Source organism: Silurus meridionalis, chromosome 3 (genome assembly GCF_014805685.1).
Source record: "Silurus meridionalis isolate SWU-2019-XX chromosome 3, ASM1480568v1, whole genome shotgun sequence".
NCBI classification, from domain to species: Eukaryota; Metazoa; Chordata; class Actinopteri; order Siluriformes; family Siluridae; genus Silurus; species Silurus meridionalis.
The window spans coordinates 6,696,014-6,711,013 of NC_060886.1; the positions used below are offsets into that span (position 1 = coordinate 6,696,014).

Genomic DNA, 15,000 nt, shown 5'->3' on the forward strand with positions numbered 1-15,000 from the left:
GTTCCATCGGCTCGAGCTCTTGCGCTATACCTCCACTATTCTGCTCTCTGTCTGGGACAATAAAGATTGGCTTGACGCAGAAGTGTGACCACTCGCTCTGACACGAGCACCATGAGCACATTATGTGTCCTGAGGGGGCGTTCCCAGGTCTAGCAGGGCCTCCGGATTGACCTTGCGCCTGCTAATCTTTCAAAAGGGGGTTTAAGGACACTCAATCGGAGGCTATCGGACAGAGCCTTGCGCATTGCGCCTTTACTACAGGTGCTTCTATTGTCCTAGGGCTTCTCTCTATTTCTCTCACTCCACGTTCGTGGTTTGCGGCCCCGCTCCGAGCACCCATGCTTGAGTCAGGCTGCATCGCACGGCTTGTCAGACTGAGGTGATGTCCACCTTGAATGAGAACAAAATGAAAGCCGGCTGAGAAGGTTGAAGGGGGGGTGCATTTTTTTTGTGGAGGGGAGGCACACCTTTTGTGTTTGGTGTCAGCTGGGACACACCCTCCATTGTGCAACATTATTAAGGGATCCCTGGGAAACACTGAGCCGGGAACCATGTGACTGCTGGAACAGGTGAGCAATAACGGGTGCCTGTAATCCGCAGGGAGGCGGCGCCGACGATTCGGACGCAGCCATAAAACAACAGAGATAATCCTGCTGTTGAAAATACAGTGTGTGTGTGTGTGTGTGTGTGTGTGTGTGTGTGTGTGTGTGTGTGTGTGCACCGGGGGGGTAAGAGGCAGGCAGAGAACAACATCCTTTATTAAGTGCTGCTATCAAGGAATCATTTTCAGCAGGCGGTCATGCGTGGCGACATGTGGCACAAGAAATGCATTAGCGCAGGTTGGCTAATGTGGGAACCTAATGTAGTGCGAGATGCCAGCATGCTGCTGTTCATCAACACCTGGGCTAGAAAGGACAGCGAGGCAACTGGGGATTGTGGGTAAAGAGCAGAACCCCCACATTACAAACAGAATGAAAGAGAAATGGTGAGAATCAGAGAAAGTTTCCAACCACCTGCAAAACTCAAGAAAAGCCCTACATAGAAGAAAACGATTAGAGAGAAAAAAATAAATACAAGCAAAATGAAATAATGATCAAAATGGTCACCTTAAATTAGCACTGACCATGCAGATAACAAAATAACCACATCAGAGACTAGAATGCTTTACCTCCTTTAAGAGATCAGACTTATTTCACTTATCAATCAGCTTCTCCATCAAAATACTAGATCTAGTGTATTGATCCCTTAAAAATACAGTTTTTCAAACAGATGCTACCTAAAACAATTGACTAAGATGTATTCATAATGATTTTTTTCAATTCCTGATTCAAAAAACCCCAGAACAATCAAATCCCTGATTTAAAAAGAAATCCAGAACAATCAAATCCATGATTTAAAAAAAAAACCAGAACAATCAAATCCATGATTTAAAAAAAAAAATCCAGACAATCAAATAAAAGATAAAAAAGAAAAAATATATATTAAATTCATGATTAAAAAAAAAAATCCAATCCCCTAATATAAAAGAACATTTAAAAAATCCAATCCCTGATCTAAAAAAACCTTTAAAAATCTAATCCCTGATCTAAAAACTCTGAACAACCCAACCTCACAAACTTTTAGTTGTCCAACTATACACCAATATCAAACCTCCTCTTAATCTCCAAGGAAAGGTTATAACACAACAGTAATATTTAGATTTCCATAAGAATAACACACATTAAACATTTCAGTCCAGATTTTAACTCCATCATGATGCTCTTTAACACTGCTGGTTAAAGTGGTAAATGACCTATGACCAACCTCTGCATTGTAAATTTAAATATCATGTCTGTATTTTTGCGGAGCTGCTTTCTGACACTGTTGAAGGTACAATATATATAATTTTAATTAAGTAAATAAATTGAGTTGAATTTTCCCAAAACATTTTTGCAGGTGAAAAAAAAACTGCCACTAGCTTAATTTCAGATATTCTATCGCTACAGTAAATGAACCCACTCCCCCCCTCGAGGCATGGCCCTTTCATTATGTTAATTAATTCACGTGGCGCGATGTAGGACACGCTTTCCTATTCACACGGCATCGGAACAGAGCGCAGATCATTGCCAAACCCAATGTTAGAGGGCCAGGAACCCACGCTGGGCAAAGTCCCTGTCTGTTCATATACAGCGGCTCGTGTGGGAGTGTCAGACAACGTCCCGGGACAAAACGTGTGAGATCTGGGGCAATCTATTTTAATTCCCAATGTGCAACACTGCTGCAATCTGTGATTACATCACTCACTATGTGCTTGTTATTATAACCAGAATTTGCAGGGATTAACCAGCACAGGCTTAATGCAGCTTTACGATTAGACTCTGCATCTAGAAATGAACAAAGACGACTGAAGTAAAGCTCATTCCAATCATCTTAGTTGTTTTTGTTTGAAAGTTGAATTTGTGTTGTACAGGACAGAAAAACAATAAAGAAGAACTTGTGTATATTTCAGTTTAACCCCTACATTAGATAAAACTGGCATTCTCTGTGAACCGGGATTAACCGAGATTACACACAAAGACTGCAGCACTCACTGTGTGTACAAGCTGATAAAGGTGGATAATACATAATGTCTACAAGGGAGGTTAATGCCTAATATTTACGCTGATGCAAGCGTTCCATCATGTCCTGCAAGATGTTAATTAGGGCTGCCAATCATTTTTTTTTACACACCAGTTAGAAGAACAGCTCATTAGTGTCATGTTACTTAAAATAACGAACAGATTCAAAAGAACAATATAAAATGTGACAAAATCGGATGCTGCTTCATATCATACAAATAAATCTGAAAGAAAAGAAGAACCTGAAGAAAAATTTAATCTCAGCCCTAAACATTAACCTTCAAAACTTTTATAAAACCTAAAGATCCATGAAGTTACTGAGAACTCAAGAAATTTGAGGATGGTTTTGGACTGTATAATATTAAAAGTCTACTACTATATATATATATATATATATATATATATATATATATATATATATATATATATATATATATATATATATATGGATATTATGCAATGCATTTTGAGCGTATATCACATCTACTGGGGATCCATGAAATTACAGAGTAACACAGGATCTTTAAGGTTGGATTTAGACTGTAGTTGATGTCAACAGTTTGCTACACTGGCTCAGGACTACAGTTTGCATTTGATCACCACCACTGCACACTTCAACATCTGTAATACACAACAATGTCAGGAGTATAAAAAAAAGAAACTAGAGTTAGTGCAGTGTCACTGTTACTTCTTACGCCGTACTGGAAATACGATTTATATTGCGCATGCATGAAAGCACTAAAGAATCCATAATGCTAGTGCTATGGATTACTTAACGTTTTTTGTCTATCTTTAAGAATTTCTCTTTAAAGGAAAAAATCCAGTCAATTCCACATATCCAGGGAGTGAATAAATGAATGATGGAAGGAATAATGACATTTGTTAAAGTATGCTGAAATAGGTAGAACAGTTAAGTAAATCATATCTTTAAAAAATTCACTATTAAATGTAAAACACACACACACACACACACACACACAAACTTACATACACATCTGTATTAACCAAAAGTGGTCTAACAAACGTAAACTATTTAATAAAATTTTTGTATATACTCCCCACTTTACAAACATTCACTTTAGGAATTTTCGCGGAAGTGAAATTCAAAAGAATTCTAAAGGGAGGAGAGCCGCCGCAAGCTAGTCATCGATCGTAACGAATCTACATGATGCACACTGGACGGGCGAATACATTTTTAAGTGATTTCTTTTTTGTTAATTTTTATTATTTTTTTATTACTTACAAAATAATACAAAACAATGGATACAGTATTTCGATTATTTCGATTTGTTTTAGTATATTTTACTGTTTATTTTATAGTATTTATAGCTCTTACATCATTCGGACATATGCGTAGTCAATAACAAACACAGTAACAACTTACAAACAAATTCATGGTACAAACCGTTCAGAACGTAACTTGTTCGTAAGGTTGGGAGCGTCTGCATATATATACTATATATATATATATATATATATATATATATATATATATATATATATATATATATATATAATTAGGTAAAATCAGTTACTTTCTTGTTTGTACACATTTTATGGCATTGCAATATTGTGACATGTATATAATTTTTGTTGAGATTAATTTTTGCAGGTCTTTAACACTTGTTTCAAATGGCACCTTTAATCGCTGCTGAAAAATAAAATACTTAGTAAAAAAACAACAGAAATCATCACAAAAATTCTAAAGGTTTCCACTACATTACAATCAGCTGTTAACCATCAAACAAATACCAAATAGTTTCCATTACCAAATGTGTTTATCAAATCTAGTTCAGTGCTCAAATGGTCCCTAATGCTATCCACTATACATTTAAAATGACACTAACAGATGTTTGCAAATCACCAGTACAGACCCCCCTGGGTGTACACTATTACAGTTTCCCATTAGAACAAATACAAATCCCAAAAACTACTGTTGTTTTTTTGCAGGGATGTGATTTAAAGTAGCTTTAATTTAGCCCCTATAACTTTATTTATCAAGAAACAATATCAATAAAACTTCACAAAGCATTTAGAAGACACCCTAATCCAGAGTGATGTACAAAAGTGCTTTGAATAGATCAACACCGGTTCACTAGGTTGCAAACAGAGGAAAGTGCTAAGTACGCTTTAAGTTTAAGCTAGTATAAAGCCGATGTTTACAATAAGAAGACAATATTGGAATTAATTAACTATAACTTATTCTTTGTTACACTCCATTAAAAGCACTAAAAAAAGGATTTCTGTGATTATCTCAAAAGGTTTTTTCTTTAGCTCCACCGCCACTGTCTTGCTCAATACGATAAAACTCTATTGGCTAAAGTTCTACTAATGTAACGACTTATAGTGTTAAATAACTTATAGTGTATAACTGCATTCTATTCAATTATGTAAAGCTGCTTTTGGACTGTCCATTGTTAAAAGTGGTGTACAAATAAAATTGAACTGAATTGAATTACATAACATTTAAAAAACTAATTACATTAATAAGAAATAAAAAAAGTTACATATAAGAACACAGTTACATATAAGGCATTTATCTGAAAAATATCTAATATTATTATTATTATTACTAATATAATTTTAGTTATTAAACTCTAAATCCCTAAGCTTTTTGAAAATGTAAACTACAATGTTCATTTAATAATCTCTGATGAGTTATATATGTGTAAAAAAATTTATTTTTAGATATTTAAACACATTCGCGTTGTAATTATGTTTTATTTTTCATTTAAAATTTGATCTGGCAAGGTTTTTTTTCAAACACTGCCATACTCACTGCCATACTCAACAAGAAGGCCTGTTTTCAGCAATATTTGCCTCGATGTGGGAAAAACTCCTTGTAGTGATATCTTATTTGAGCCAAAGGGAAAAAAAATCTAATTCTGGTTGTCAAACAGCGAAGAATGAGAAGGATGTGGTGTTGAAAATGATGGCCAGGGCGTTTTGGAAGGACACCTGTCCTATACTGGCCTGTTTTGGCAGCCGGCACTGGTGAGAGGAGAACGGATAATTACAAACTGCAGGGAGGCCGGGGGAGCAACCTGTTCCTCCTCTGTCTTCCAACAGCCCCTCGTCGCCAAACGCTGTCTCTCTGTACACCTCCCTCCGTCTCCCCCAGCGTACAGAGATACTATGATGAGACCGGTTTACGTACATGCATACGGCACAGTATCAGAGCGGTTCAAATCGTTGTATCACCACAATGTGTTAAAAAAAGCTTCCTGTTTTTAATGTACTTCTGTTTATTACACGCATTCGGGACTCGGTAATGCTTTCTTGATGCTTTCAGCGCTTAAACAATCTCCCAACTGAATATATACTGTAAATAAATGTATGTACTTGATAAAACTAAGTAATTACCTAATGAACGTACAGTATTTTTTTTCAGGTCTTGTTTGCTGCATAGCTAAAATTAGCTTGAACTTTTCATAATCCCAATTTGCTGTTGTGATTTTATGTTTCAAAGGTTTTTTTTTTTTTTTTTTGCTATCACATTGCAAGATGCTCAAATTGCAAGCGTTTGGTGCTTTTTTTTTTTTTTTTTTTAATTAGGCGCCATGCGAAACATGTTCCTGTACTTCACATGGAGTACTTTGCATACTTGTTAGCTATAAGTTCCATATTATTTTTTTAAACACACACAATATTTCATTAAATCATATATACAAGAATTGGACAGTGACTGAAAGAAAGTTGCCAGATCAGTCCAAATTGGACATTTTTTTTACCTAATAATGATCTAATAAATGGTCTCAGCCCAAATGATTTTTACACGCTATTCCTCCTAGATCCTGGATCCTTCCTCAGATGAGAAATGAAATTCTCAAAAATACTTCACATCATGGAGTCACTTCTACACATCATAAAAGCATTTTTCATTGCATTGAACGAGCTAAAATGAACCAGACGTAACCTTATCATACGTGGGTTTGACCGATCTCCCCCTGTGTTAAACTAATCTAATCAGAACAATTTTATCATCATTCTACTGCCGACCCGGTTCCTTTAGAAGTGTCAGACATCATATGACTATATTCAAATCAATTTACTTCATTTTTAGATGTAGAGTGCTTTTAACAATGGACAATGAATAAAAGCAGCTTTGCAGAAAACTTATAAAGTTGTATAAAAGAATGTATAAGTGTACACGTTTATCCCTAATGAGTGAGCCAGGGGCAACTGTGGTCAGGAAAAACTCCCTGAGATGGTATGAGGAAGAAACCTTGAGAGGAACCAGACTCATCTGGGTGGCACCGAATGTCCATTCATGACATTTTCATTATTGTTGAGGTGTGCAGTGATAGGTGCTTAAATGCAATCTGTGGTTCTGAGCCCTAATAGCAGACTGTTTATATTAATTACGTTCCAAATTCATCCTCAAAGTTCAGAGTTGCTCAGTTACGTCATGGATCTGTTGCTGTGGAACCATCTGGTCAACAATAGAAGAGTTGACTATATAATTCCCTCTTGCATCTCAAATTGACTTGTTATGACTCCACGTATATAAAACTAAAACTAAAAAGCCATTCGCTTAATTTTAGTGTTTATTGTAACACACTGATAATCGTATCAATATCATACGAGAGTCACATGCCTGAAGAGCAGGCCGTATGCCCAGCAGCGTACATCTCACCGTTTATGAGGCGTCATTTTGAGTTGCGCGACTCGTACCTCAGAAATCATTTACTTGCGATAAGCTGCCTGAGATTCATTAGCGATTTGAGTAAACCTTCCCTTGCCTGCGTTCAATCGGTGTCGGCAAACGTAATAAAGCTGAAAGCGTGGCCCGTGTTTGCTGTGTTAATGTTTGCACGATGCAATAAAAAGTGCACCTCGGCGGCTTCCAGATAAAGCCTCTCTATGTCAGGGTAAGAAGCTTAATAAAAAAAAAAAAGTGCGGATAGTTTGAGTTTGCTTTTCCATTGTGAGGGCAGTGAGGCTTTTAATCACCTAAGTGATGCCGCTTTAATATAAAGAAAAGAAATTCAATAACCATTTCCATTGTTGATTCCAATGGTTACGGAAAAATAGTGCTGATTTGCTGGTGGTTGTTGTGTTATGGTTATTTATGAGTTCAATTTAACATCCAAGTCTCCAAAAAACAGAACATCTTGTCTCTCAGAAAAGCAAACAGTAATATCCTATTATGTGGGATGATAACAGTGGAGACATTGAATTAGTCGTGTCACTGCTCTTCACTGAAGACTGTTTGTCTTCTATCAGTTTTATCTACACAGAGACAAACAGTAAAGGCGTGGCCTTACCAGAGAGGATGTCTTTGAGATGTCGGAACCAGATTTCGCAGTGATCCACGCTCAGGTTGTCCAAGTGGATGGTGTCGTCTTTGAGTTTCGCGGCTTTGCGCTTGCAAAAGAACAGGGTGATGCCGAGCAGCGTGCCGCCGCTCTGCTGTCCGGCCGAACGGCGACGCTTCACCTTCACCGCAAACACGTCCTTCAGCTCCACAAAGTCGTCTACTGCCTTTTTCTGTGAGGACTCACCTACAGACACACGTACACCCGTGTACATTGTTATGTTGGAATGTTACAGCAAGAAATAGTGTACAGAATGCACCTTCATATACATACAAATATATAATATAACTATATATATATATATATATATATATATATATATATATATATATATATATATATATATTTCAAAATATAAAAATAATAAAAATGTATAAACTCACAGACCTATGCATATTTTTTATGTTTTATATTTACTATATTTTTCGCTTTCCCACCTGCACAGTGTACTTACACACACACACACACACACACACACACACACACACACACACAATAAAGTATATATATATATATATATATATATATATATATATATATATATATATATATATATATATATATATATATATATATGGCTTGCAGTATGCGATTCATTACTAAGAAAATGACATATGCATAGAAAAATCTTTTAATCTGCACTAGATTCTAATCTCCAATTCTTTAAAGAATTTAAAGAGACTGATTTGATTTAGAAAACAGCAGGACTTTCATCTATGACGCAAAAAGTCATTGTGTAGTTCCACCCCTGAATTCTCCCTTCGGGAAGATGCAGCTTTTTAAGTAACATTAGAAGAAACATTCCATTTGAACATTATTAGAATTAAAGTAGAATATATAAGAATTTACGTTAATTAAACGAGAATATAATTGCTGTGAACTGCTGTGTTAAAAAAAAATCTAAACAAAATATGGAGTAAACCATATTCTCTCGTCCCCACACTACACGTGTCGTGTTATATTGTTTTTTTGTCCGATGTTGTTTGTGCTTGCTGTTTTAAACTGAATGAAATCTCCATCAGAAAGCCATATGCTCCATACAAGCAAAGCGACAAACTCAATAAACGCCCAAGGCGAGGTTTAATACACTGTAAACTCAGCGGGGTTAAATGAACTGACACAGTGGGCATCTGCGTTCCTGTTAATTCGGGAAACATTCTACATTTTCTCACGATCAGTAAAAAGCTCATATTAGACTCTATTAAATAGCATGTAGATAAAGGAGCATTTCAGACTAAAATACATAAAAAAGTAAAGTTTATTCAAATCAATTGCATAAAATTTGCTATTTAATATGTGTTTCCTATGCTTGACTGATGGGAGTGGATCCCGATTGCTCTTGCAGCCCATCCAGCTCAACGTTTGACATGTTTTTCTGCTCAACACAGTTGTACAGAGTGGTTAATGTTCAAATCAAACATCAGAATAATGAGAAATTTGGTTTTATTTACTTAACCATAGCGTAGTTGTTGGTCTTTCAGTAACTGTTGATGTCCTGAGATTTTTATGCATAACAGTCTCAGAATGGTGCAGAAAAATAACATGTATATGAACAGCAGGTCTTTGGGGAGAAAAGAACGGCTAGACCGGGTTGAGTTGACAACACGGCTTTGACAACATAAATAACTAAAGGCAGAATTTTATGCATTTTTACTAGTGACTGATAATTGCATCAATGGACAGATGCCCAGATGTTCCTGTGAGTCCTCTTCTTCAATGCTTATTTTTCTCACAACTCTTTGTGCATCTCTATTTCTCTCTATTTGTCTCTCTGTTTTTCCCGCCATTTCCTCATATGAAAGCTTGTCCTTATTAGCGGCGTTTCGAGCGTGCCCCATGTTTCAGAACATTAACTAGCCTCTCACATTACTGCACAGAACCCCTGCTGCCATCTGTTCCTCTCCGTCCGTCCCCCTGCTCCAACGATCCCTCCATTTATTTAACTCTGAAGTGTCCCGTCATTCAGGGGGACAAAAACACCCGGAATCAATTTCATTAGCATGAATGAGGGATAATCTCTCCCGATAGAGCTTTTCTGAACCGCAGACCGGCCCACGGTCTTTACCAGGGGGAGAGAGAGGGCGCTGAGGGAGGGTGGGTTAAGGAGGGGGCAGGGTGGAACGGGTTGGAAGGGGGATTGGGACGAGGCCGGTACAGTAAGCCAGGTCGCTGTCTGAATCAATCTTGGCACATCTGCCTGATGCAGAGCGTAAACGGGATTAGGGTCCGACTTAGCCACTTGATGCTAATTGTGTTGCGGTTTCTGCACATGTTCAGGTTTCCAGGCTTGATAGAGAGATTTCACATTAAAAAAAGACAGAAAGTGTGTCTAGAGCATCAGTCTTTTATAACGGGTAACTTAATTAGTGGATTTGGTTAAAAGAGGAAATGAGGAGCTTTAAATGAGTCGACGTTAGGTGAAGTTAAACGTGTGAGATTTCTAGAACCAAGCTCAAAGTATATTTACAATCTACTTTATAAATACTAGTTTAAGTTACAGTTTATGATACAAAATTTATGCTATATATCGGCTAAGACTAGCCATTGCCAGTCATCTCTTTATCTTAGTGAATTAAAATTTCTTTTAGCAGTAGCTATCTAAAAAAAAAAAAAAAAAAGGTCCAAACAATGTAGCTGATGTTTCATTTTTGGTGTAAGTTAATTAGCTAAGGAAACTGCTATCATTTGCTACAAAAATCTCTGTTGAGTCTTAAAAAAAAGATTTAAAAAAGTCAGACGTGACTTTGTCTACCTTAAGCTCCACCCTCTGTTGCCTCATTACTGCCATTCAATCTCTCTGTGTATATTTGTACATTTCCAACTTTTTTTAACTTGTTTTTTTTTTTTTAAATAGTTGATCATTCTTGCTTACAGCAACCTTTTTATACCTCCATTGTCTTGTAATCGCATGAGTCACTTTGTGTCTCCATTATTAGTCATTGCTTTAATTTTTTTTTTTAAAAGACCCGAATGATGCAACCTTTCGAGCCGGAGAAGCGGCGAGGCGGCGAGCTGACCGCAGGCAAAACGAATTCCCCGACGTGGTCCTGTGCTGATCTAACCTCAGCTTTGATATATGGGCTCTAAGTGTGCACACACATAAAAGTGGACTCATCAGTAAACTGCGTGTCCGGGAAAAGCAAAAAAGGCAATATGAAAATAAGGCTGCTCAGCGTCTTACCAAAGTACCGCGTGCAACACTTTCGAGCGTCTGAAACTCGAAGGTCGACATTGGGCGAAGTTATGAAGCATCGCTTTACAAAGGCAGCAGTACAGGAAACAAAACAAAACAGAAAACACGGGGACAGAAATTTACTTTTAAACACTCAGACTGAGCATGACTGCAATTAGGGTTTATTCAATTTTGAGTGTTTTTTTTATTTTAAGTGAATTACAGCAGGAGGAAAGTTACAAGCATTGAAGCAGTAAAGGGTTGGGATTTAAACTCAGGACTTTGTATTAAGTAGCATGAGATCTTGACTAGCATTAGCATCCATTTCTTTTCAATTCGGTTCAGTTCAGTTTTATTTGTATGGCACTTTCAACAGTAAATATCATCCCAAAAGATAAAGAGGTTATAAAATTGTAATTTATATGTTAATGCCTATAAGTTTATCCCTAAGTGGCGACTAAGGCAAGGAAAAGCTCCCTAATATGGTATAAGGAAGAAACCTTGAGAGAAACCAGATTTCAAAGGGAACCCATTCTCATCTAGGTGGCACAGAATGTCCATTCATTACAGTTCCATCATTGTTGAGATGTACTGTTCAGTGATGGGCGCTCATAATTTAAATTAAATAACATAACAGTTATTAAATTAATTACAGTCCAAATCCATCCTCATAGTTCTTCAGTTGCAGTAACTTTATGGATCTTTAGGCTGTTCATATGGAACCATCCTGAGATGCATAAAGTGATCTTCGATGGAAGAGTTCCACTTGATTGATATCTCTTTTTTTTTTTTTTTTTTTTTTTTAAATGAAACATCTGTAGCTAATAAATAGTTTATACTGACTCAGCACTTTGATAAGTGATAATTGTGTGCAAATATTTGAGTAACCAAACCAATTTTTCCCAGACTTAAAAAATGTTTTGAAAAGGTTGAAATTCCTTTATATGTTGATAAATTGAAAATGATACCACTCAAAAAAATAAATATTGAAATAGTAAATTTAAAAAGTGTAATACAGTATAATAATAACATAAAGAAAATAATTGAGAGCACCGAATCACATCATTTCTTTTGGTATAATTAAATAAAATATAATGAAATAGTTTATTTATTATTTATTAAGTTAGAGTTGGCTCACTATGTAGATATGGGGGTGTTTAGCGGGGTAAACTTTTCATTGTTTACCGTTTTCAGCCCATCAACCTATTTCATATCATTGTGCAGCTTTTTCTATCTACCACTAGCGTATCATTTCCTGGCTCTCACACACAACAGACTATAGTTTTTTTTTTAAACTAGCGTGGCAGAAAGCAACATGAAGTCTGGGGTTAACGTGAATTGAATTCTCAGAAATAACATTAATAAAGTGAATTTAAAAATTCAATAAAAAAAAAATTATGACATTCCATTGTAAACCAACACAGAGATAAGCAGCTGAGAGTGAAAGGTTCCCTCAAGTGTCATGAGCGCTCCTGGGATTTGGACAATCACATCCTTCCACTTACCATCACGGCATTTACTGTTAAACCAGTGCAGAACGGTGCTTTAATAAGGAACAAGAATCCTGTTGTTCATTGTCCGGATTGGCAAAGGTCAACATCGGCATCTGTAACATCAGTTTGGAATGACGGAAGAGTGGGAAAATGTATATTTAGCTTCGGAAGCCTTGTCCTTTTGGGCATGTGTCCAATCAATAATGTTTCTTCTCATTGTTTACCGTTTTCAGCCCATCAACCTTTTTATGTCATTGTGCAGCTTTTTCAATCTACCACTGGTGTATCATTTCCTGGCTCTCACACACAACAAACTATAGTTTAAAAAAAAAATAGCGCGGCGGAAGGCAACATGAAGTCCGGGGTTAACGTGGGTGAGACGGAGGGAGTCAGTGATGTAAACATGACTGAGAACAAAGACATTCCTGATCACCAGATCATCATCTTCTGTATGGCGGATCTTCAGTCTGGATACATTCATTAGATAACAACATTTTAAATAATTTTTATTAATATATTAATATGATGTGAGGTCCAGTCACCAGCATGACACTAAAACAGGTAGAAGTATTGACTACTTTTTAACTGAAGTACATGTCAGAGCCCAAACTTCTTTACTTTATTTTGAGTGAAATAGTGTAACCAGTACTTCAACTTTTACCAGAGTCTTTACCAGAGTCTTTTTTCCAAAGTAAAGGATACGTTAGTGGTCTATATATTAAGTTCAGCTTTACATTAGTTAATATTAAAAGCATTTTCACAAATACCAAATTTCTTGTATGAATGAATTATGACTATATCAGTACTCTGACTGAGAAATGAGGGTTTTAGTGAGTGTATATCCTGGGCTTAGTGGCCAGGGTCAAACACTAAACAGACGAGGTAAGAGGATGAGGAACTTTTCTTGAAAACATTTTTTTTACAAGTTTTGCAAAAAATAAATTTGCTGTTTAAAAAGCCAAATTTAAGTATCAGGATGTGGTGCTAGTGGTTTGCTTAGATTGGCTGATTGAAGCCAAAGAGACGAAGAGGTTTGTGTAATTCGAGAGTGAGTGAGATGGGGGGTTGGGGGGGACGGTGGATTAAGGAACTGAACTGTGGCCAGTATTGAATTCTCAGAAATAACATTATTAAAGTGAATTAAATGACTATATCAATAAAAAATGATGACGTTCCAGTTGTAAACCAACACAGAGATAAGCAGCTGAAAGTGAAAGGTTCCCTCAAGCGTCATGAGCTCCCCTGGGATTTGGACAATCACATCCTTCCAGTTACCTTTACGGCATTTACTGTTAAACCAGTGCAGAACAGTGCTTTAATGAAGAACAAGAATCCTGTTGTCCATTGTCCGCATCGGCAAAGGTCAACATCGGCATCTGTAACATCTGTTTGAAATGACAGAAGAGTGGGAAAATGTATATTTAGCTTCAGAAGCTTTGCCCTTTTGCTCATGTGTCCGCTTTTAGTGCTTAGATCTATTCTGATAATCCGAAAGAAGCTAAAAGGGTTTGGTGAGGGGAGAAGAGAAGAAAAGGGGGTATTGTGAAGAAGCTTAGGTGCTGGTGTCTGTGTGTGTGCTCCAGGGCATGCAAGTTCAGCACCATATGCTGTGGGTCATTTCTCTGTAAGGGCTGCAAGAGTCGAATCAATATGGAACGTCTGCTAGCGCACCAGGTCGTATAACACGCCGCTGCCTCGCCGAAGCCCGTCGCCATGGATCCACCATCTCCTGAGAGCTTATCACTACAATAACGTGTCTCACTCTACCTTCTACGTCATTGCAGACTCATGTTCACTCACACACACAATCACGCATGCACATACATAGACGCAGTTCTTCACGGTAAATAAACAAAAAAGTCAATGAGAGATTTCTATCCAAAAGTCAACACATTTAAAGCAGGGAAACAAAACTTGTCCAAATCATGACATAACCACCAGCCTTTATACTTTATTTCAATGTAATCATTGGTACATGACACTGACCTTAATTACATAATTATACATTGTGATATACATATATGTATATATACAAAACAGTACAGGCACCTAAACTCAACCCCACTGAACCCCTTTGGATGACCCAATGCATTACAATACAAAAATGTGAAGATAGAAAGGTGTAATTCCCTTATGATAATCAGCTTTCTATTAACTACACATCTGATTTAACTTCACTGCTTGTACACCAGATGTCCCAAACTGCCCAACCTATAGATTTAAATTCATAATGACTAACATGAATTATACTTAAACACTGCTATGTTATAACAGTCTAAAAAACCTTCAGTAGCTTTTAAACAACACCTGCTCCAAGAAACTGTGTTTTATATTTCTCAAGAAAGAAGCTGTGGAACACGGCCCTTTTAGCCGTCTTTGGAGCTCTTAGTTTCAAATCTCAGTTAAATGTGACGGCTCAG

At 36.8% G+C, this 15,000-nt stretch overlaps 1 protein-coding gene across 3 annotated transcripts in view; it reads right to left on the reverse strand.

Moving 5' to 3' along the window:
• The window catches only part of cerkl (ceramide kinase-like), a 98,659-nt gene that overhangs the window by 58,970 nt on the left and 24,689 nt on the right, over positions 1 to 15,000 (reverse strand). For all 3 annotated transcript variants that reach the window (XM_046841864.1, XM_046841856.1, XM_046841848.1), the window contains exon 2: positions 7,865 to 8,101. In XM_046841864.1, coding sequence (XP_046697820.1) covers positions 7,865 to 8,101 — 237 coding nt within the window. The remainder of the gene's footprint in view (positions 1 to 7,864; positions 8,102 to 15,000) is intronic.